Source organism: Oncorhynchus masou, chromosome 29 (genome assembly GCF_036934945.1).
Source record: "Oncorhynchus masou masou isolate Uvic2021 chromosome 29, UVic_Omas_1.1, whole genome shotgun sequence".
Taxonomy (NCBI): domain Eukaryota; kingdom Metazoa; phylum Chordata; class Actinopteri; order Salmoniformes; family Salmonidae; genus Oncorhynchus; species Oncorhynchus masou.
Window position 1 is genome coordinate 8,423,885 of NC_088240.1, and position 25,716 is coordinate 8,449,600.

Sequence of the window (25,716 nt, forward strand, 5' to 3'; positions counted from 1 at the left end):
ACCCATCAGACCCATCAGACTGCTGAACAGCTTCTACCCCCAACCCATCAGACTGCTGAACAGCTTCTACCCCCAACCCATCAGACTGCTGAACAGCTTCTACCCCCAACCCATCAGACTGCTGAACAGCTTCTACCCCCAACCCATCAGACTGCTGAACAGCTTCTACCCCAACCCATAAGACTGCTGAACAGCTTCTACCCCCAACCCATCAGACTGTTGAACAGCTTCTACCCCCAAGCCATCAGACTGAACAGCTTCTACCCCCAACCCATCAGACTGCTGAACAGCTTCTACCCCCAACCCATCAGACTGCTGAACAGCTTCTACCACCAACCCATCAGACTGCTGAACAGCTTCTACCCCAACCCATCAGACTGCTGAACAGCTTCTACCCCCAACCCATCAGACTGCTGAACAGCTTCTACCCCCAACCCATCAGACTGCTGAACAGCTTCTACCCCCAACCCATCAGACTGCTGAACAGCTTCTACCCCCAACCCATCAGACTGCTGAACAGCTTCTACCCCCAACCCATCAGACTGCTGAACAGCTTCTACCCCCAACCCATCAGACTGCTGAACAGCTTCTACCCCCAACTGCTGAACATTCTACCCCCAGACTGCTGAACAGCTTCTACCCCCAACCCATCAGACTGCTGAACAGCTTCTACCCCAACCCATCAGACTGCTGAACAGCTTCTACCCCCAACCCATCAGACTGCTGAACATCTTCTACCCCCAACCCATCAGACTGCTGAACAGCTTCTACCCCAACCCATAAGACTGCTGAACAGCTTCTACCCCCAACCCATCAGACTGCTGAACAGCTTCTACCCCCAACCCATCAGACTGCTGAACAGCTTCTACCCCCAACCCATCAGACTGCTGAACAGCTTCTACCCCAAGCCATCAGACTGTTGAACAGCTTCTACCCCCAACCCATCAGACTGCTGAACAGCTTCTACCCCCAACCCATAAGACTGCTGAACAGCTTCTACCCCCAACCCATCAGACTGCTGAACAGCTTCTACCCCCAACCCATAAGACTGCTGAACAGACCCCCAACCCATCAGACTGCTGAACAGCTTCTACCCCCAACCCATCAGACTGCTGAACAGCTTCTACCCCCAACCCATCAGACTGCTGAACAGCTTCTACCCCAACCCATAAGACTGCTGAACAGCTTCTACCCCCAACATAAGACTGCTGAACAGCTTCTACCCCCAACCCATCAGACTGCTGAACAGCTTCTACCCAACCCATCAGAATGCTGAACAGCTTCTACCCCAACCCATCAGACTGCTGAACAGCTTCTACCCCAACCCATCAGACTGCTGAACAGCTTCTACCCCCAACCCATCAGACTGCTGAACAGCTTCTACCCCAACCCATAAGACTGCTGAACAGCTTCTACCCCCAACCCATCAGACTGCTGAACAGCTTCTACCCCCAACCCATAAGACTGCTGAACAGCTTCTACACCCAACCCATCAGACTGCTGAACAGCTTCTACCCCCAACCCATAAGACTGCTGAACAGCTTCTACCCCAACCCATCAGACTGCTGAACAGCTTCTACCCCCAACCCATCAGACTGCTGAACAGCTTCTACCCCCAACCCATAAGACTGCTGAACAGCTTCTACCCCCAACCCATCAGACTGCTGAACAGCTTCTACCCCCAACCCATAAGACTGCTGAACAGCTTCTACCCCCAACCCATAAGACTGCTGAACAGCTTCTACCCCCAACCCATAAGACTGCTGAACAGCTTCTACCCCCAACCCATCAGACTGCTGAACAGCTTCTACCCCCAACCCATAAGACTGCTGAACAGCTTCTACCCCAACCCATCAGACTGCTGAACAGCTTCTACCCCCAACCCATCAGACTGTTGAACAGCTTCTACCACCAACCCATTAGACTGCTGAACAGCTTCTACCCCCAACCCATCAGACTGCTGAACAGCTTCTACCCCAACCCATCAGACTGTTGAACAGCTTCTAGACTGCTGAACAGCTTCTACCCCCACCCCATCAGACTGCTGAACAGCTTCTACCACCAACCCATCAGACTGCTGAACAGCTTCTACCCCCAACCCATCAGACTGCTGAACAGCTTCTACCCCCAACCCATCAGACTGCTGAACAGCTTCTACCCCCAACCCATCAGACTGCTGAACAGCTTCTACCCCCAACCCATCAGACTGCTGAACAGCTTCTACCCCCAACCCATCAGACTGCTGAACAGCTTCTACCCCCAACCCATCAGACTGCTGAACAGCTTCTACCCCCAACCCATCAGACTGCTGAACAGCTTCTACCCCCAACCCATCAGACTGCTGAACAGCTTCTACCCCCAACCCATCAGACTGCTGAACATCTTCTACCCCCAACCCATCAGACTGCTGAACAGCTTCTACCCCAACCCATCAGACTGCTGAACAGCTTCTAACCCCAACCCATAAGACTGCTGAACAGCTTCTACCCCCAACCCATCAGACTGCTGAACAGCTTCTACCCCAACCCATAAGACTGCTGAACAGCTTCTACCCCCAAGCCATCAGACTGCTGAACAGCTTCTACCCCCAACCCATCAGACTGCTGAACAGCTTCTACTCCCAACCCATCAGACTGCTGAACAGCTTCTACCCCCAAGCCATCAGACTGTTGAACAGCTTCTACCCCCAACCCATCAGACTGCTGAACAGCTTCTACCCCCAACCCATAAGACTGCTGAACAGCTTCTACCCCCAACCCATCAGACTGCTGAACAGCTTCTACCCCCAACCCATAAGACTGCTGAACAGCTTCTACCCCCAACCCATCAGACTGCTGAACAGCTTCTACCCCCAACCCATCAGACTGCTGAACAGCTTCTACCCCAACCCATCAGACTGCTGAACAGCTTCTACCCCAACCCATAAGACTGCTGAACAGCTTCTACCCCTTCAACCCATCAGACTGCTGAACAGCTTCTACTACCAACCCATCAGAATGCTGAACAGCTTCTACCCCCAACCCATCAGACTGCTGAACAGCTTCTACCCCAACCCATCAGACTGCTGAACAGCTTCTACCCCCAACCCATCAGACTGCTGAACAGCTTCTACCCCCAACCCATCAGACTGCTGAACAGCTTCTACCCCCAACCCATCAGACTGCTGAACAGCTTCTACCCCCAACCCATAAGACTGCTGAACAGCTTCTACCCCCAACCCATAAGACTGCTGAACAGCTTCTACCCCAACCCATAAGACTGCTGAACAGCTTCTACCCCAACCCATCAGACTGCTGAACAGCTTCTACCCCCAACCCATCAGACTGCTGAACAGCTTCTACCCCCAACCCATAAGACTGCTGAACAGCTTCTACCCCCAACCCATCAGACTGCTGAACAGCTTCTACCCCCAACCCATAAGACTGCTGAACAGCTTCTACCCCAACCCATAAGACTGCTGAACAGCTTCTACCCCCAACCCATAAGACTGCTGAACAGCTTCTACCCCCAACCCATCAGACTGCTGAACAGCTTCTACCCCCAACCCATAAGACTGCTGAACAGCTTCTACACCCAACCCATCAGACTGCTGAACAGCTTCTACCCCCAACCCATCAGACTGTTGAACCGCTTCTACCACCAACCCATCAGACTGCTGAAAAGCTTCTACCCCCAACCCATCAGACTGCTGAACAGCTTCTACCCCCAACCCATAAGACTGCTGAACAGCTTCTACCCCCAAGCCATCAGACTGCTGAACAGCTTCTACCCCCAACCCATCAGACTGCTGAACAGCTTCTACCCCCAACCCATAAGACTGCTGAACAGCTTCTACCCCCAACCCATTAGACTGCTGAACAGCTTCTACCCCCAACCCATCAGACTGCTGAACAGCTTCTACCCCCAACCCATCAGACTGCTGAACAGCTTCTACCCCCAACCCATAAGACTGCTGAACAGCTTCTACCCCAACCCATCAGACTGCTGAACAGCTTCTACCCCCAACCCATCAGACTGTTGAACCGCTAAGACTGCTGAACAGCTTCTACCCCCAACCCATCAGACTGCTGAACAGCTTCTACCCCCAACCCATAAGACTGCTGAACAGCTTCTACCCCCAACCATCAGACTGCTGAAGACTCAGACTGCTGAACAGCTTCTACCCCCAACCCATAAGACTGCTGAACAGCTTCTACCCCCAACCCATTAGACTGCTGAACAGCTTCTACCCCCAACCCATCAGACTGCTGAACAGCTTCTACCCCCAAGCCATAAGACTGCTGAACAGCTTCTACCCCAACCCATCAGACTGCTGAACAGCTTCTACCCCCAACCCATAAGACTGCTGAACAGCTTCTACCCCCAACCCATAAGACTGCTGAACAGCTTCTACCCCCAACCCATCAGACTGCTGAACAGCTTCTACACCCAACCCATCAGACTGCTGAACAGCTTCTACCCCCAACCCATAAGACTGCTGAACAGCTTCTACCCCCAACCCATCAGACTGCTGAACAGCTTCTACCCCCAACCCATAAGACTGCTGAACAGCTTCTACCCCCAACCCATCAGACTGCTGAACAGCTTCTACCCCCAACCCATCAGACTGTTGAACAGCTTCTACCCCCAACCCATCAGACTGCTGAACAGCTTCTACCCCCAACCCATCAGACTGCTGAACAGCTTCTACCCCCAAGCCATCAGACTGCTGAACAGCTTCTACCCCCAACCCATCAGACTGCTGAACAGCTTCTACCACCAACCCATCAGACTGCTGAACAGCTTCTACCCCCAACCCATCAGACTGCTGAACAGCTTCTACCCCCAACCCATCAGACTGCTGAACAGCTTCTACCCCCAACCCATCAGACTGCTGAACAGCTTCTACCCCCAACCCATCAGACTGCTGAACAGCTTCTACCCCCAACCCATCAGACTGCTGAACAGCTTCTACCCCCAACCCATCAGACTGCTGAACAGCTTCTACCCCCAACCCATCAGACTGCTGAACAGCTTCTACCCCCAACCCATCAGACTGCTGAACAGCTTCTACCCCCAACCCATCAGACTGCTGAACAGCTTCTACCCCCAACCCATCAGACTGCTGAACAGCTTCTACCCCCAACCCATCAGACTGCTGAACAGCTTCTACCCCCAACCCATCAGACTGCTGAACAGCTTCTACCCCCAACCCATCAGACTGCTGAACAGCTTCTACCCCCAACCCATCAGACTGCTGAACAGCTTCTACCCCCAACCCATCAGACTGCTGAACAGCTTCTACCCCCCCAAGACTGCCATTCTTCCCCCAAGACTGCTGAACAGCTTCTACCCCCAACCCATAAGACTGCTGAACAGCTTCTACCCCCAACCCATAAGACTGCTGAACAGCTTCTACCCCCAACCCATCAGACTGCTGAACAGCTTCTACCCCCAACCCATCAGACTGCTGAACAGCTTCTACCCCCAACCCATCAGACTGCTGAACAGCTTCTACCCCCAACCCATCAGACTGCTGACTGCTGAACAGCTTCTACCCCCAACCCATCAGACTGCTGAACAGCTTCTACCCCCAAGCCATCAGACTGCTGAACAGCTTCTACCCCCAACCCATCAGACTGCTGAACAGACAATCAAATGGCCACTGGACTATTTGCATTGGTCCTCTTTTTTATTCTTATTTATTATAATTGTTTTTCACTGACTCTTTTGCACAGGCTCGACATACACTCACTAGACTCTAACCACACACTCACACATACTACACTGACACTAACACACACACACATGCACATATTGACGCTACACACACACACACACACACACACACACACACACACACACACACACACACACACACATACACACTGTACATCGTCACTACCTCTACCTACATCTACAGTACACATTACCCCCATTACCTCGACTAACTCGTACCCCTGCACACTGACTCGGTACCGGTACCCTTCGTATACAGCCTCCTTATTGTTATTTTATTGTGTTATAATTTTATTTAGCAGATGTACCTTGCTTACATTTGAATAAAAAACAGCATTGTTGGTTAAGGATTCGTTAAGTCACGGTAAATTCTTCACGTTGTATTCTGCGCAAGTGACAAATAAGATTTCATTTGATTGTTTTAATGAGGAATGGTGTTCGACGGGTGATGAGCCGTGTCTGTTTTTTTCCAGACACAGTGCTTTGCATTCAGTACAAAACAGTTCAGTTTTTGTCTCATGAGACCACAGAATCTTTTGGCTTATGCTCTCAGTGTCTTTGCCGTTTTGTAAACTCCAGGCGTGCCGTCACGTGCCTTGTTCTCAGGAGCGGCTTCCATCTGGCCACTCTCACATAAAGCCCAGATTGGTGAAGTGCTGTAGACATCTCAGCCAAGGAACTCTGTAGTTCTATCAGAGTGGTCACGGGCTTCTTGGTCCAAAGTCCTTCTTTCCCGGTTGCTCAGTTTGGTCGGACCTTCAGCTCTGCGCAGAGTCGAGGTAGTTCCATATTTTTTCAATTTCCCAATGATGGAGATTATAGTGCTCTTGGAAACTTTCAACACTCTAGAAATTGCTTTATACCCTTCCCCAGATATATGCCTCATCACAATGCATGTCTGAGATCTACGGACAGTTCCTTGGACTTCATGGTACTTGCCCGACTTAAAGGCTCAGTGCAGTCAAAAACATTTATATTTATTTCCACACTATGAGGTTGGAAAAATACTGTGAAATTGTGACAATTATGCTAATGCCGTCTAGGTGTAATAGCTGTTTGAGAAGACCGCCTGAAATGTCAGCCTGTTTTGGTAATAGACCTATAAGAAAGATAATAACAACCCATTTTTTGTTTTCTCCTCTCAAACCACTCAAAGACAATTCTAGCAAAATTATTGCGATACATTTCTATCTGCTAACAAGCTATTTTTGTTTCTTTTTGAAACAATCACAGTAAGGTTGTTACCCCAACTATTGAGATATTGAGATAAAAACAGCTGCATTTGACTTTTAAAGTTGGTCATAAAAAGGCAGTAATCAGGAAGCGAGTTTGCCTGTGGTCCAGTCCGGAAGAGGATAGGTGAACTCCCTGTGGCTATGTCTGGGACCCTCTGTTCCACTTCCTGGTTAGTGAGAGAGTTCTCTCACAGGCCAGACGGCTCTGGCTCTTGCACTTCATTAGGGTGTTGAAATGTGCCCGAATTAAATTTTTATGGAGTCTGAGGAGCTGTCAAAACAGCCACCTTCCACTCCAGTTCATTAGAGAATGAACCACTTACATTGTTCCTGACTTCCCTTTACACAGAATGGGAACATAAGAATTAAGAGCAAGAAGAAATCAAGCATTGGAGTAATTGGAGGATACTGACAAAATTCTGAAGTAGGAGTTAAAAGGCTTTTTCAAAGGGAGTAAAAGGGGTTATTGCCAAAACGTTTCAGGTCACTTTCAGCTTCTATGCATATAGTTTTACAGATGATGAAAACAAGACGATAAAAATACTAATATCCCATTTCGTCCATCACGGAAGACAAAGGAAAATGCACATACCGTAATACAATCAGGCTGAAGGGTTCAAGCGGGCAATATACAGAATGAAAGCAGCTTAATTGCAATGAAAATACTGATGAGGCACAAGGTACAAAAGCGTTACTATTAGCATGTAATGTTAAATCAATGTGAAAATGAAAATGTCTTATTAGCATTGCAAACAACCTCATATCAGAGACATTAACTGTCATTATTACTGAACAGATCATTAGGCCTAATGTTTGCCCGGGACAAACAACCTCATATCAGAGACATTAACTGTCATTACTGAACAGATCATAAGGCCTAATGTTTGCCCGGGACAAACAACCTCATATCAGAGACATTAACTGTCATTACTGAACAGATCATAAGGCCTAATGTCTGCCCGGGACAAACAACCTCATATCAGAGACATTAACTGTCATTATTACTGAACAGATCATAAGGCCTAATGTTTGCCCGGGACAAACAACCTCATATCAGAGACATTAACTGTCATCATTACTGAACAGATCATTAGGCCTAATGTTTGCCCGGGACAAACAAACAACCTACTGGACACAGACGTCAATTCAACGTCTATTCCACGTTGGTGCAATGTAATTTAATTGAAATGACGTCGAGACAACTTTGATTCAACCAGTGTGTGCCCAGTGGGAAGATTTGCCAGCAAATATTCAAACAACAAAAATCTTAGTGAAAGTAATGACTTACATATTGCAGTACCTTCATTTCCCCTTAAGATGTGGGGGCAGAAAAAAACTTGGGACATTCAATAACAAACTAAGTTACTTTGGTTATATCTTGAATATTGGGGAATTACATTCATAATGTTCTGTATATTCAAGTTTCATTTTCCCCATCATAATAAAAACAGGGGGATGGCAGTTACACTTGTGTTTGGATGAGTGAATGGATGACTATTAGAATCAGTTACACTTGTGTTTGAATGAGTGAATGGATGACTATTAGAATCAGTTACACTTGTGTTTGGATGAGTGAATGGATGACTATTAGAATCAGTTACACTTGTGTTTGAATGAGTGAATGGATGACTATTAGAATCAGTTACACTTGTGTTTGGATGAGTGAATGGATGACTATTAGAATCAGTTACAGTTGAATCAGTTACACTTGTGTTTGAATGAGTGAATGGATGACTATTAGAATCAGTTACACTTGTGTTTGAATGAGTGAATGGATGACTATTAGAATCAGTTACACTTGTGTTTGAATGAGTGAATGGATGACTATTAGAATCAGTTACAGTTGTGAATGGATGACTATTAGAATCAGTTACAACTGTGTTTGGATGAGTGAATGGATGACTATTAGAATCAGTTACAGTTGTGAATGGATGAATATTAGAATCAGTTACAGCTGTGTTTGGATGAGTGAATGGATGAATATTAGAATGAGTTACAGCTGTGAATGGATGAGTGAATGGATGAATATTAGAATCAGCTAAAGTTGTGTTCGGGTGACTATTACAATCAGTTACAGAAGGCCATGAACATTAGTTGTAAAAGCCAGTGACCAAAACGTCACATTTAAGTGTAACGGCAGTAACAAAAACATAATGGATTTTCATTTGTTTGGCAACAGCTCCACCAACAGAGAAATAGCACAAAGACACCTCTTGTTTCAATACGATAAATGTATTTGATTTTGGTTATAATATCAGCATTTTATCTCATAGGATGATATTAGAATATAAAAATGAATATTGTACGTAAGCCACTATTACTGATCCATTCAGATTCATTCATACACCATTATTCTGAGTTGAATAAAAATAACATTATAAAACATATAAATGACACAGTGTGAAAATAATGTGTTTTGTTACTACGTCCCCCCCCCCCCCAAAAAAAAAATACTCAGATAGTCACATCTCAGTGATGTTAATTTGTGTCTCTGTTAAGGTATGTCTTAGTGACAAAATGTTGGAGTCAAGCTTCTGAAAAAATTGTAGGTAACACATGAGGAGAGTGAAACAACAACATTAACAAACAAACACACCGTTACTCACAGACAATTGGCACATCTCAGTAAGTAGCAGATCAACATAATCATACAGGAACCCCCCCATCCCTCCTCTCCTCTTGGTAACAAAGTAGATGAAGTTAGTGGTTCTACTCAACGCATCACACCAGTGTCTCTGGAAGTGTGTCTGTGTTGTCTGATGATAAGAGCTTCCATATCTGCCAACTCTCTCTCTGCCACTCCGGGCTGACTGGCACCTTTCCTTCCAGAGGACTAGAGGAGGGGTTCTTAGGGGCCACAGTCCGGTTTCTGGGGCTGCAGCTGCCCTGGGGGGGGCGTTGGGGGCTCTGTGGGGTCACACACTGGTGCGTGGAGAGGGAGAGGGAAGGTGTAGAGTGAGAACATTCTCTGTGTGTTCCTCTGAGAGGTCCAGGGTAGGGAGGGGGAGGCCTTCCATCCACCCTGCCGCCAGGCCTGCCTCTGAGGGAGGGACTGGCAGGCTGTGACACTCCTCCTCTTAGTGCGAGGTCCTCTGAGCTGCCGGCCCCTGGTCTTCCCTGTGGTCGGTGATGTAATAATGAGTCGATACCCTGCTGTCTTTGCCCTCTCTCCGTCAGAGGGCTACTACTGCAGCGAGTCACCGGGGGGTGTGGTCTGCACTCAGGCACACCTAATGAGGTATGAGTTCGTCTGACAGGCAGTTTGCTGTTGTTACCTTGGTGACGGTCGAGTCCCTCTGATGAGCCGCAGGAGCCGTGTTCCGAAACGTCGCCATGGGAACCTAGGGGGATCCATTTATACACATAATCAACATCTAACTCCATCTAGTCTACAATGTTTATTCTAGGTTGCAAAGTTTTAAAGAGCAAAGAATGAGACATTATGTTTAAAGACAATGAACGTACCAGTGATGTGATGATCCATAAACCCTTTCCTTAGAGAGGCATGCCAGGCATCCCAGACATGTTCATCAGGTGTGTCTAATGGAAAAATAAGATATCTTCCTCAGCCTAAGTAGCAGTATACAATGCATCATATTGTGCTATTTTCAGAAATTAAATGACCAACAACTCGACCATTGGGAAGCTCACCGTTGCCTGTGGATGGTGAGTGACAGGTGATGCTAGGACGACCTTTGACGTGGCCAACCAGTGTGTACTGCTCTGGAACCCTGAACAGCCTATCAGAGAGGAGGTTTCTGTCCTCCTGGGGCTGGGAGAGCAGCCGCTCCGACAGCACTGGTGAGTTGTTGTCATAGGGGGAAACATCCCCACTGGAGGCCTTGTTGGAGTCACTGGAGCAACGCCTCTCCCTCAAAGAGAAGGGATCCTCAGTCATCAGAGGGCCTGGACCTCTATGGGGGAGAGGAGAAGAAAGAGACATGATGTAAAATGAGACGTATGATGACCAGTAGATTTACCATAGTAGGTATTATCTGACCAGGAACAACTCATTGCCCTAGTTACAAAGTATGCCATGGTGTACAGAGAAGGGAGACAACTGAAATGATATGTTATCACAATGATGTCTAGGTAAGAGAACGGAAACTACATTATATCAAATCTAATTTTATTGGTCGCATACAACATATTTAGCAGATGTTATTGCAGGTGTAGCAAAATGCTTGTGTTCCTAGATACAACAGTGCAGTAATTTCTCATGTTTAGGTAAGAACATTAAAACCAAATGTCATCACAATGATGTTTAGGTAAGAAAACTGAAACTATATGTCATCACGATGATGTTTAGGTAAGAAAACTGAAACTATATGTCATCACGATGATGTTTAGGTAAGAAAAATGAAACTATATGTCATCATGATGATGTTTAGGTATGAAGTGAAAATACACAATACTACCACCAGGGGGTGCTCGAGTACCTTCTCAGAGCCCCATACATCACTGTACAGGATTTTCACAGAGCTTTTTAAATTTTTGTCATGTAGCAGATGTTTTCTTACACGCAAGTAAGGTTAAGGACTTATTTTTCACCTCGTCAGCTCAGGGATTCAAACCAGCGACATTTCAGTTACCGGCCCGATGCTCTTAACTACTAAGCCACCTGATGCCCATTTGGCAGAGGCACAGCATCACATCCAATCGTCCATATCTAAGCACACAAAAGGCCACACACTCACGAGTGCTGAGAATCCTTCCTCCTCAGGAGGTAATCGACCACGTCAGGATCTGTCTCTAGTAGACTCATCAGAACCTCATTCTGCAGGTCAGGCGGCACCTGGAAGGGCCAGAAACACACAATCCTTAACTCGACGTCTCAGCTGAACAGACAGTTGTTACATCTATCTCATTCTCTGTTGGCTTAAACTGGATATCTAAGTCCTTCACTGTAAATCAAGCGGCTCAGATGTAGGCCAAGTGTTGAGACAGATATTGACACAATAATGTAAATATGTACTCTGAAACGCTAAATTACAAGAGCTGAAGCAAGAATGTCTCCTACAGACGATGTATAATAAGCAAGTGGTTCAAGTAAAGTTTAAAGCTATTGCACCATTGGTTAACACATGCTAATATATATACAATACCGTTCAAAAGTTTGGGGTCACTTCGAAATGTCCTTATTTTTAACAGAAAAGCACCATTTTTGGCCATTAAAATAACATCAAATTGATCAGAAATACAGTGTAGACATTGTTAATGTTGTAAATGACTATTGTAGCTGGAAACGGCAGATTTTTAAAGGAATATCTACATAGGCGTACAGAGGCCCATTATCAGCAACCATCACTCATGTGTTCCAGTGGCATACTGTGTTAGCTAATCCAAGTCAATAATTTTAAAAGGGTAATTGATCATTAGAAAACCCATTTGCAATTATGTTCGCACAGCTGAAAACTGTTGTTCTGATTAAAGAAGCAATAAAACTGGCCTTCTTTAGACTAGTTGAGTATCTGGAGCATCAGCATTTGTGGGTTCGATTACAGGCTCAAAATGGCCAGAAACAAATAACTTTCTTCTGAAACTCGTCAGTCTATTCTTGTTCTGAGAAATGAAGGCTATTCCATGAGAGAAATTGCCAAGAAACTGAAGATCTCGTACAACGCTCGTACTACTCCCTTCACAGAACAGTGCAAACTGGCTCTAACAGAATTGAAAGAGAGTGGGTGGCCCCGGTGCACAACTGAGCAAGAGGACAAGTATATTAGAGTGTCTGTGAGGCATCTGTTTCTCAAACTAGACACTCTAATGTACCTGTCCTCTTGCTCATAAACTTGGATTAGCTAACAGAATGTGCCATTGGAACACAGGAGTGATGGTTGCTGATAATGGGCATCGGTACACCTATGTAGATTAAAAATCAGCAGTTTCCAGCTACAATAGTCATTTACAACATTAACAATGTCTACACTGTATTTCTAATCAATTTGATGTTATTTTAATGGAAAAAAAATAGTTTTTCTGTAAAAAACAAGGACATTTCTAAGTGACCTCAAACTTTTGAACGGTTGTGCTATCGCTTAGATGAAGCAATGCAATGGAAAGGGTAAGGGAGGGATGGTAGTTGTGAGATATTTTGTGTTGAAAGATCCCACAGATTAAGGTTAAGAAAAATAGAGAAAGTTTAGAGGAAATCCACGGTTGCTGTATCTATTCCATCTATTTATGGTCTTATCAAATTAATGACATTGATTCTTGAAGAATATAACTTACAAATGCCTCATGAGCTAAGATAAACGGTCGTACCATATCAGTAACCAAAATACACTGAACAAAAATATATACGCAACATGCAACAATTTCCAAGATTTTACTGAGTTACAGTTCATGTAAGGAAATCAGTCAATTGAAATACATCCATAAGGCCCAATGAATTTCACATGACTTGGAATACAGATATGCATCTGTTGGTCACATAAACCTTTTAAAAAAGTAGGGGCGTGGATCAGAAAACCAGTCAGTATCTGGTGTGACCACCATCTGCCTCATGCAGCGCAGCACATCCCCTTTGCATAGAGTTGATCAGGCTGTTGATTGTGGCCTGTGGAATGTTGTCCCACTCCTCTTCAATGGCTGTGCAAAGTTGCTGGATATTGGCAGGAACTGGAACACGCTTGTCGTATATGCTGTCATGTTGATCCAGAACATCCCAAACATGCTCAATTGGTGACATGTATGGTGAGTATGCAGGCCATTGAAGAACTGGGACATTTTCAGTTTCCAGGAATTGTGTACAGATCCTTGCGACATGGGGCCGTGCATTATCATTCTGATACATGAGCTGATGGCAGGGGATGAATGGCACGATAATGGGCCTCAGGATCTCGTCACGATATCTCTGTGCATTCAAAATTGCCATCGATAAAATGCAATTGTGTTTGCTGTCCCTAGTTTATGCCTGCCCATACCATTACCCCACCGCCACCATAGGGCACTCTGATCGCAACAATGACATCCACAAACCGCTCGCCCACACGACGCCATACACATGGTCTGTGGTTGTGAGGCCGGTTGGACGTGCTGACAAATTCTCTAAAAGACTGATCCAGTGAAGAATTACATTACTACATTTACATTACATTTAAGTCATTTAGCAGACGCTCTTATCCAGAGCGACTTACAAATTGGATTACTGCACAAAATGTTGTATCAAGTCTGCCAGGAGATTGCCTAAATGTGCCGAATTGATCATTTATACATCTTCAAGTACATAACTATAGAGAACATATAAAAATGCTTTGGTAATGAAAAATGTAAGTTTACACACTCCCAGGAATGTCATACAGTACATTATGGATTATTAGCTTATACACTTTCACAAATCTAGATGGCCGGGTCAAATCAAATCAAATGTATTTGTCACATACAAATATGTATGTAGTTAGCAGATGTTAATGCAAGTGTAGCGAAATGCTTGTGCTTTTAGTTCCGACCATGCAGTAATATCTAACAATATCTAACATCCAATATCTAACATTCTGTGACATCGGGTGGTGTAGGTGTCCTGGAGAGCAGGTAGTTTGCACCCGGTGATGCGTTGTGCAGACCTCACTACCCTCTGGAGAATCTTACGGTTATGGGTGGAGCAGCTGCCGTACAGTGGTGGGCGGTGATACAGCCCGACAGGATGCTCTCAATTGTGCATCTGTAAATGTTTGTGTGTTTTTGGTGACAAGCCAAATTGTTTCAGCCTCCTGAGGTTGAAGAGGCGCTGCTGCGCCTTCTTCACAACACTGTCTGTGTGGGTTAACCATTTCAGTTTGTCCGTGATGTGTACGCCAAGGAACTTAAAACTCTCCACCCTCTCCATTACTGTCCCGTCAATGTAGATAGGGGGCTGCTCCCTCTGCTGTTTCCTGAAATCCACGATCATCTCCTTTGTTTTGTTGACATTGAATGTGAGGTTATTTTCCTGACACCACACTCCGAGGGCCCTCACCTCCTCCCTGTAGGCTGTCTCGTCGTTGTTGGTAATCAAGCCTACCACTGTAGCGTCGTCTGCAAACTTGATGATTGAGTTGGAGGCGTGCATGGCCACGCAGTCGTGGGTGAACAGGTTGTACAGGAGAGGGCTCAGAACGCACCCTTGTGGGGACCCAGTGTTGAGGATCAGCGGTGTGGAGATGTTGTTACCTACCCTCACCACCTGGGGGTGGCCCGTCAGGAAGTCCAAGACCCAGTTGCGCATGGTGGGGTCAAGACCCAGGGTCTCGAGCTTAATGACGAGTTTGGAGGGTACCATGGTGTTAAATGCTGAGCTGTAATCGATGAACAGCATTCTTACATAGGTATCCCTCTTGTCCAGATGGGTTAGGGCAGTGTGGTGGCGATTGTGTCGTCTGTGGACCTATTGGGGGTGTAAGCAAATTGGAGTGGGTCTAGGGTGTCAGGTACGGTGGAGGTGATGTCGTCCTTGACTAGTCTCTCAAAGCACTTCATGATGATGGAAGTGAGTGCTACAGGGCAGTTGTCATTTAGCTCAGTCACCTTAGCTTTCTTGAGAACAGGAACAATGGTGGCCCTCTTGAAGAATGTGGGGGCAGCAGACTGTGATAAGGCTTGATTGTATATGTCTGTAAACACACCAGCCTGCCAGTCTGTGCATGCTCTGAAGATGCGGTCGGGATGCTTTCTGGGCCTGCAGCCTTGCGAGGGTTGACACGTTTAAATGTTTTACTCACATTGGCTACAGTGAAGGAGAGCCCGCAGGTTTTGGTAGCTGGCCGTGTCAGTGGCACTGTATTGTCCTCAAAGCGAGCAAAAAAGTTGTTTAGTCTGTCTGGGAGCAAGGCATCGTGATCCGCGACAGGGCTGGTTTTTCTTTTGTATTCCATGATTGATTGTAGACCCTGCCACATACCTCGTGTCTGAGCCGTTGAATTGCGACTCCACTTTGTCTCTGTTCTGACGCTTAGCTTGTTTGATTGCCTTGCGGAGGGAATAGCTACACTGTTTGTATTCGGACATGTTTACGGTCACCTTGCCCTGATTAAAAGCAGTGGTTCGCGTGTTCAGTTTTGCACGAATTCTGCCATCAATCCATGGTTTCTGGTTGGGGAATGTTTTAATAGACGCTGTGGTTACAACATCACCGATGCACTTGCTAATTAACTCGCTCACCGAATCAGCGTATTCGTCAATTTTATTGTTTAACGCAATGCGGAACATATCCCAGTCCACGTGATCGATGCAATTTTGAAGTGTGGAATCAGATTGGTCGGACCAGCGTTGAACAGACCTGAGCGCGGGTGGTTCCTGTTTTAGTCTCTGTCTATAGGCTGGGAGCAACAAAATGGAGTCGTGGTCAGCTTTTCCGAAGGGAGGGCGGGGGAGGGCCTTAAATGCGTTGCGGCAGTTAGAATAACAGTGGGGTTTTGCACTGGTAGCACAATCAATATGCTGATAGAATTTAGGGAGCCTTGTTTTCAGATTAGCCTTGTTAAAATCCCCGGCTGCAGCCTCAGGATATGTGGTTTCCAGTTTACATAGAGTCCAATGAAGTTCTTTCAGGGCCGTCGATGTGTCTGCTTGGGGAGGAAATAAGACATAAAAAAACAAAATACTGCATAGTTTCCTTGGAACGCGAAGCGAGGCGGGCATCTCTGTCAGCGCCGGAAGTGAAGGCACGTGGGGTGGGTGTGGAGCCAGAGACATCAGTGGGGTAAAACTGTAGCCCCACATTTGAACATAAACATTGATTTTATCAAACACAACTATGCTACATTTATCTCTGGGACCCTCGGGATGACAAATAAGAGCAAGATTGCTGAATGTATCAAACCAGTTGCCGTGATAAAAGGTTTGTTGTTTTACACTCTCTTCAAACAATAGCATGGTATTTTTTCATTGTAATAGCTACTGTTAATTAGACATAGCAGTTAGATTAACAAGAATGTAATCTTCTGCCCATATAAGACACGTCTATGTCCTGGAAAGTTGGCTGTTTTATACAACGACATTCTAGTCACATTAGCAACAACCGTCCCGGTTTAGGGACACTGATCCCGTAGAAATTTAAATAATCAACTTCTTGATATGCCACACCTGCCAGGTGGATGGATTACCTTCGCAAATGAGAAATGCTCACTAACAAGGATGTAAACAAATTTATGGACAAAACTTTATGGAACTAAGCTTTTTGTGCGTATGGAACATTTCTGGGATTTTTTATTTCAGCTCATGAAAAATTGGACCAACACTTTACATGTTGTGTTTATATTTTTGTTCAGTGCACATGTCATGATAGGAGTGAGTCCCCTGATGCTCCAGACACACAACAGCTTCATTCTGAAAGTATTCAGGCCCCTTCCATGTCTCCACATTTTGTTACGTTACAGCTCAATTCTAACATTTATTAAATTAAATGTTTTCCTTATCAATCCACACACAAAACCCCATAGTGCCAAAGCGAATACAGATTTTTATAAGATTTTGCAAATTGAATAATAATAAAACTGAAATACCTTATTTACATAAGTATTGAGACCCTTCACAATGAGACTCGAAATTGAGCTCAGGTGTATTCTGTTTCCATTGATCATCCTTGAGATGTTTCTACAATTTGATTGGAGTCAACCTGTGGTAAATGCAATTCATTTGGACATGATTTGAAAAGGCACACTGTGAGACATGCACTGTCCCACAGTTGACAGTGCATGTCAGAGCAAAATCCAAGCCATGAGGTCGAAGGAATTGTCTGTAAAGCTCCGAGACAGGACTGTGTCGAGGCACAAATCTGGGCAAGGGTACCAAAACATTTCTGCAGCATTGAAGGTCCCCAAGAACACAGTGGCCTTCATCATTCTTTAATGGAAGAAGTTTGGAACCACCAAGACCTGGAGCTGGCCGCCCGGCTAAACTGAGCAATCGGGGAGAAGGGCCTTGGTCAGGGAGGTGACAAAGAACCTGATCATCACTCTGACAGAGCTCTAGAGTTCCTCTGTGGACATTGGGATAACCTTCCAGAAGGACAACCATCTCTGCAGCACTCTACCAATCAGGCCTTTATGGTAGAATGGCCAGACAGAAGCCACTCCTCAGTAAAAGGCACATGACAGCTGCTTGGAGTTTGCCAAAAGGCACCTAAATGACTCTTAGACCACAAGAAACAATATTCTCTGGTCTGATGAAACCAAGATTGAACTCTTTGGCCTGAATGACAAGCGTCACGTCTGGAGGAAACCTGGCACCATCCCTACGGTGAAGAATGGGGTTTGTGGCATCATGCTGTGGGGATATTTTTCAGAAGCAAGGACTGGGAGACTAGTAAGGAACGGAGCTAAGTACAGAGAGATCCTTGATAAAAAAACCTGCTAAAGAGCGCTCAAGACCTCAGACTGGGGTGAAGGTTCACCTTCCAACAGGACAATGACCTAAAGCACACATCCAAGACAACGCAAGAGTGGCTTCAGACAAGTCTCTGGATGTCCTTGAGTGGCCCAGCCAGAGCCCGGACTTGATCCCGATCGAACATCTCTGGAGAGATCTGACAATAGCAGTGCAGCAACGCTCCCCATCCAACTGCACAGAGCTTGAGAGGATCTGCAGAGGAGAATGAGAGAAATTCCCCAAATACAGGTGTGCCACGCTTGTAGCGTCTTACCCAAGAAGACTCGAAGCTGTAATCACTGCAAAAGGTGCTTCAACTGAGTAAAGTGTCTGAATACCTATGTAAATGTGAATTCAGTTTGACATTTTTTAATACATTTTCAAAAAAATTCTATAACCCTTTTTTGCTTTGTCATTATGGGATATTGTGTGTAGATTGAGGACGGAAGAAAAACAATTGAATCTATTTTAGAATAAGGCTGTAACGTAACAAAACACTTTCTGAATGCACTGTAAGCAAAATCTGTGTATAGGTTCAAAATATGCTTAACTATATTGTTGATATATTGAGTGGTCAGTCCCTGCATCAAAATAGCTCTGTCTATGAATTTAAGAGTGATTACATTTCTCCATGTCCATCCCTCAACTTTTTACCATAACAGAGGCGGTGCGTGTGCTTTGTTATTGTTTCAACTGAGGATTGCCCCTTTAAGAAAAATAGAGCTCGGTCTGGAAAGAAACTGGAAAGACACTGTAATCAGTATGTCCAAATCCATAGTCCTCCTTTTCCTGGACCTTATAAGGACCCGTACAGGAGTGAAAAACAAAGGCAGGAGTTGATGATCTTCTCTGTGGAGCTTGGTTTTACAAGGCTTAGGCCTTCTCCAAAACGTATAAAATGCATGTTTACATTTCATTAGATGGAGCCACTCTATTAAAGGAATACATCTGTATTTTGGCAATGAGGTCCTTTTATCTACTTCCCCAGAGTCAGCTGAACTTGTGGTTACCATTTTTTTTTGTCTCTGCGTGCAGTTCGAAGGACATTCCTAACTAGAACTACTGCACTGACTAACTATAGTAGCGTTACCACAATGACTGGAAGTCTATGGTATCTGCTAGCAGAAACTTCTTCTAATTTCCTTCATAAAAATGTAATCCATGGGGAAGTAGATAGCAGGCCTCATTGCCAAATTCCCAAAGTATCCCTTTAAGCACAATTCCCCTAAGAACAATTATTCTAGGAAAGGAGAGCAGTGACTCAGAGAGTTCAATTGTTTGTCAGCTGTGCCAATTTTGTACTCTGTTCTCTGTCTAGTGTGATAAACACTTATATAAATATCCATCTATTGGTGCCATGTAACAGTGTTTTCCATAAGTGGATAGCTTACCATGAAGAGGGTCTCATACGTGGTGATCATGCTGTGTACCACGCCAATGATGGCTGTACTCTCCTCTGCGCGGGCAACACTCTGAACAGTAAACTCCTTGTCCGAGCTCTTCTGCTTGTGTAGAAGGTTGGGCCCAAAGACGGTGGCCAAGTTGAGTGATGTCATCTTGTTCCCGGTGATCTAAAGACAGCAGTGGGACAATGAGCACAAAAACATACACACACACACACACACACCTTTCTGAGAAGCTCTCCTGCCAGTGCTGGCAAACATGAGCTCCTTCTGCTCGGTAGGACATGAACAGTTTGTTATGCATCGTCATGAAATCCCCAGTAATAACAGGATAATGAAGCCTGAATTGATCTCATTCTGGCTGTCTGGCCAGCAGCCCCACAACTCACAGCCTCACAGGCCAAGTACGTGATTGTTAGCAAGACATTTTCGTCTGATCTTTTGTGGTTACAGGAAGGTTGATGGAGGTTAACTGGAAGGTGACACTGAATAAAAACGTCAAGATGACTTTCTGGTCTTTCTTTTAAGTTTAATGTAAAATTAACATGGATAAGCAGTCATTAATAAAGATCCTTTTTTAAAATCAATTATGATTATGGTAGCAATAGAAAACAATTCATGCACATGGCTGACTCTTGACACATACATATTCAAACCGAAAGGAATGTGGGAATTTATTAATTGTCAACATGAATAAAGCTATAAAGTCCGTCAATTTGTTACTCCTCTCTGCGCTCATTTGGGGTGGTGGAAGTACTATTACTAGCATGCTAATGACAATGTGGTCTGCGCTGTAATGTAAAATGCTTTCCAGTATTTCGATAGATGAATATGACTCATGACCTAGTCATGAATCATAAATAACCAACATTGGAAAAAACTACAACATTCATCTATGAAAGTTGATCTCAGACAAAATGAGAAAAGGACCGTAAACCTGAGTAAATTAATTACACTACTAACCTCTCATCCTGTCATGCTCTGCCCTGTCCTCCAGCCCTTTCCTCATGTCCTGCCATGTCCTGTCCTCCTGCCCTGTCCTCCAGTCATCCTATCCTGTCCTCCTGTCCTGCCGTGTCCTACCCTCATGTCCTGTCCTTCCCTGCACTGGCCTCATGTCCTGTCCTCCTGTCCTGCCATGTCCTGTCCTCCTGCCCTGTCCTCCAGTCTTGCTATTCTGTCCTCCTGTCTTGCCGTGTCCTACCCTCAAGTCCTTGCCTGCCCTGTCCATTCCACACCTCATGTCCGTCCCTGTCCTGACTGTCCTCTGCGTGGGCGGTCACCGTGGCCAGGAACTCCAGGAGGCGTTGCAGGGTGTCACTGTTGCACGGCGGCAGCAGATACACCAGTAGCTGGATGGTGCTCACCTGGTCTGGATGGTCCAGTACTGCAGAGGAAGACAACCATCAACACAACTCCCTCTCATTCTCACAGGTACAGACACATTTTACAATACAGACGGTATAGGAATCAGGTATACTCTCTTGGTGTATGAATTGTCTGCTTTCTTAATAAACAAACTACTGTAGTGTACAGTGGCTTGCGAACGTATTCACCCCTGTCACGCCCTGGTCTTTTGTGTTTGTCTTCATTTATTTGGTCAGGCCAGGGTGTGGCATGGGTTTTTGTATGTGGTGTGTTTGTATTGGGATTGTAGCTTAGTGGGGTGTTCTAGTTAAGTCTATGGCTGTCTGAAGTGGTTCTCAATCAGAGGCAGGTGTTTATCGTTGTCTCTGATTGGGAAACATATTTAGGCAGCCATATTCTTTGAGTGTTTGGTGGGTGATTGTCCTAATGTCCTTTTGTTCGTCGTGTAGTAGTTTGCACCAGTATTAGGCTGCTTCGGTTTTCGTTACGTTCATTGTTTTTTGTAGTGTTTTGTATTTTGATTCGTGTTTCTTCATTTCATTAAACATGGATCGCAATCTACACGCCGCATTTGGTCCGACTTTCCTTCACACCTAGAAAACCGTAACAACCCCCTTGGTATTTTTCCTATGTTGTTGCCTTACAACCTGGATTTACAATAGATTTTTGGGGGGTTTGTATCATTTGATTTACAGAACATTCCTACCACTTTGAAGATGCAAAATATTTTTATATTGTGAAACAAATAAGAAATAAGACAAAAAAACTGAAAACTTGAGCGTGCAGAACTATTCACCCCAACAAAGTCAATACTGTCACGTTCTGACCATAGTTCTTGTGTGTTTTCCTTGTTTTAGTGTTGGTCAGGACGAGAGCTGGGTGGGCATTCGATGTTGTGTCTAGTTTGTCCGTTTCTATGTATGGCCTGATATGGTTCTCAATTAGAGGCAGGTGTTAGTCATTGTCTCTGATTGGGAACCATCTTCAGGTAGCTTGTTCTGTGTTGGGGTTTGTGGGTGATTGTTTCCTGTCTCTGTGTTCTCTGCACCAGATAGGACTGTTTTCGGGTTTTGCCACGTTTATTGTTTTGTATTGTGTTCATGTTTGAGTTTCTATTATTAAAAAACCATGGACACTTACGACGCTGCGCATTGGTCCTCCGATCCTTCTCGCTTCTCCTCCTCAGACGAAGAGGAGGAGGAAAACCCTTACAAATACTTTGTAGAGCCACCTTTTGCAGCAATTACAGCTGCAAGTCTCTTGGGGTATGTCTCTATAAGCTTGGCACATCTAACCACTGGGATTGTTGCTCATTCTTCAAGGAAACATTGCTCCAGCTCCTTCAAGTTGGATGGGTTCCCCTGGTATACAGCAATATTTAAGTCATACCACAGATTCTCAATTGGATTGAGGTCTGGGCTTTGACTAGGCCATTCCAAGACATTGGAACGTTTCCCCTTAAACCACTCAAGTGTTGCTTTAGCAGTATGCTTAGGGACATTGTCCTGCTGGAAGGTGAACCTCCATCCCAATCTCAAATCTCAAAGAAATTCCCTGTATTTAGCGCAATCCATCATTCCTTCAATTCTGACCAGTTTCCCAGTCCCTGCCATTGAAAAACATCCCCACAGCATGATGCTGCCACCACCATGCTTCACTGTGGGGATGAAGTACTCGGGGTGATGAGAGGTGTTGGGTTTGACCCAGACTTGGTGTTTTGCTTGATGGCCAAAAAGCTCAATTTTAGTCTCATCTGACCAGAGTACCTTCTTCCATATGTTTGGGGAGTCTCCCACATGCCTTTTGGCAAACACCAAATGTTTTTGCTTATTTTTTTCTTTAAGCAATGGCTTTTTTTCTGGCCACTCTTCCGTAAAGCCCAGCTCTGTGGAGTATATGGCTTAAAGCGGTCCTATGGACAGATACTCCAATCTCCACTGTGGGGCTTTGCAGATCTTTAAGGGTCAACTTTGGTGTCTTTATTGCCTCTCTGATTAACGCCCTCCTTGCCTGGTCAGTGAGTTTTGGTGGGCGGTCCTCTCTCGGTAGGTTCGTTGTGGTGCCATATTCTTTCAATTTTTTAATAATGGATTTAAATGGTGCTCCATGGGATGTTCAAGTTTCAGATATTTAAAACAACAACAACCTTGATCTGTACTTCTCCACAACGTTGTCCTTGACCTGTTTGGAGAGCTCCTTGGTCTTCATATTGCCGCTTGCTTGGTGGTGCCCCTTGCTTAGTGGTGTTGCAGACTCTGAGGCCTTTCAGAACAGGTTTATATATACTGAGATCATGTGACACTTAGATTGCACACAGGTGGACCTTATTTAACTAATTATGTGACTTCTGAAGGTAATTGGTTGCACCAGATCTTATTTAGGGGCTTCATAGCAAAGGGGGTGAAAACATATGCCACTTTTCCATTTTTAATGTTTTATTTTTTTAATAAGTTATTTTTTTTCATTTCACTTCACCTATTTGGACTATTTTGTGAATGTACATTACATGAAATCCAAATAAAAATCCCAGGTTGTAATGCAACTAAATAGAAAAATCGCCAAGGGGGATGAATACTTTTGCATGGCACTGTAGGCGTAACTAAACCCTTCACACATTGGGTTGATTAAGGCTATGAGTAGTGTTGTGGTTAGATTGGGGTGAAGCAATTGAGTTATATTGTGCATGAAGTGTACATGAATGTGGGGTATGGGGTAAATGTGGGCTGTTCATGGTAGATGTGATGGTAGTTTAGATGTGAGCGTAAAGTATGGGTTTAGTAATGTGTTTGTGTCTGTCTGTGTGTGTGTGTGTGTGTGTGTGTGTGTGTGTGTGTGTGTTTGTACGTCTGTGTGTGGCCAGGGTGTGTGTGTGTGTATGTCAGTGTGTGGCCAGGCCAGTGTGTGTGTGTGTGTCTGTGTGTGTGTGTGGCCAAGTCTGTGTGTGTGTGTGTGTGTGTGTGTTTGTGTGTATATGTCTGTGGTGTGTGTGTGTGTGTGTGTGTGTGTGTGTGCGTGTGTGTGGCCAAGCCTGTGTGTCTATGTTCCTCACATATGGTGTTAAGGAATGCGGTGTAGAGCTCTCTGGTCAGCAGAGGTTCAGGCATATCCCTCAGGAACTCCTTAAGCAGCGCGGCCACATCATGGACACTGTTTGCCTCATCCAGCTGGACCTCCATTCCCAGGTCACACTGCTCTCTGAGCTGGAAACAGCATACCAACATCCCACATCCCACAGTTTAACACTAGAGACATACTGGAGACAACAGCCCTCCCTCCACATTTTAACACTAGAAACATACTTGAGACAGCAGCCTACATTCCACAGTTTAACACTAGAAACATACTGGAATGGAGACAACATCCCACCCTCCACAGTTTAACACTAGAAACACACTGGACTGGAGACAACATCCCACCCTCCACAGTTTAACACTAGAAACATACTGGACTGGAGACAACATCCCACCCTCCACAGTTTAACACTAGAATCACACTGGACTGGAGACAACAACCCACCCTCCACAGTTTAACACTAGAAACACACAGGAATTTCACAGTGTGTTTTGATGAGCACCTCATCGATGTGTTCATCTGCATTTTCCAGAGAAACCTCACCTGCCGCACTCTCTTCTTTGAGCTCCCTACACGGAAGATACCAACTGTCTGTAGACCTAAATTACATGGAGAAATAAAGGGCAAATTTGATGTGACACCAACAGGGAAAATGTGTACATAAACTCCAGTTGCGTTTAACAATCCTCTGCAAGTCATATCCTCCATTGACTTCAGTGAACGATTTACATGAAAGTCTGTGTTGTATGCGCTCACGACAACTGTGAATCGGGCCCAATATGCGAAGCACTTTCTGAAGAATGACAGCAATTCCTTTGTGTGTACCATATTTCTCCAGATGCAGGCAGCACATCTCCACCACCCTGGGAACCTGTCTATAGATGGGGTTGAGGCTAAGCTTCTTGTCCCTCTGCTTCTTCCTGTTGCTGGGTGTCTCGGCTGGTAGGGACAGCTGCAGGGCTTCCAGCAGGCGAGACTGATTGTCATCCAGGTCAGTGATGCAATCCACAGACACTCCTCCCTGCCAGATACACATAGTTGAGTGAGTACAGTACAGTGCAGCCATATGGAGAGGTGATGGATAGCATATGGTGACGAGCGCATGGCATGGAATGATGGATTATATACAGTGTACTCGGAAAGTGTTCAGACCCCGTCACTTTCTCCACATTTTGATACGTTACAGCCTTATTCTAAAATGTATTCAATCTATAAACAATAACACATAATGACAAAGCAAAAACAGGTTTTTGGAAATTTTTGCAAATATATAAAAATAAAAAACTTAAATATTACATTTACATAAATATTCAGACCTTTTACTCAGTACTTTGTTGAAGCACCTTTGGCAGCGATTACAGCCTCGAGTCTTCTTGGGGATGACGCTACAAGCTTGGAACACCTGTATTTGGGGAGTTAATCCCATTCTTCTCTGCAGATCCTCTCAAGCTCTGTCTGGTTGGATGGGGACACAGCTATTTTCAGGTCTCTCCAGGGATGTTCGATCGGGGTTTAAGTCCGGGCTCAGGCCGGGCCACTCAAGGACATTCATAGACTTGTCCCGAAGCCACTCC

The 25,716-nt window shown here is 45.1% G+C and overlaps 1 protein-coding gene across 3 annotated transcripts in view; it reads right to left on the bottom strand.

The window, feature by feature from the left end:
- Nucleotides 1–8,729: 8,729 nt before the first annotated feature.
- The window catches only part of LOC135518950 (rho GTPase-activating protein 6-like), a 75,048-nt gene continuing 58,061 nt past the window's right edge, over nt 8,730–25,716 (bottom strand). For all 3 annotated transcript variants that reach the window (XM_064943931.1, XM_064943932.1, XM_064943933.1), the window contains exons 5-13: nt 24,968–25,163; nt 24,686–24,741; nt 24,120–24,270; nt 20,941–21,089; nt 19,691–19,870; nt 11,651–11,748; nt 10,605–10,867; nt 10,419–10,493; nt 8,730–10,294 (exon numbers count right to left, since the gene is read on the bottom strand). In XM_064943931.1, coding sequence (XP_064800003.1) covers nt 9,675–10,294; nt 10,419–10,493; nt 10,605–10,867; nt 11,651–11,748; nt 19,691–19,870; nt 20,941–21,089; nt 24,120–24,270; nt 24,686–24,741; nt 24,968–25,163 — 1,788 coding nt within the window. In that variant the 3' untranslated portion in view covers nt 8,730–9,674. The remainder of the gene's footprint in view (nt 10,295–10,418; nt 10,494–10,604; nt 10,868–11,650; nt 11,749–19,690; nt 19,871–20,940; nt 21,090–24,119; nt 24,271–24,685; nt 24,742–24,967; nt 25,164–25,716) is intronic.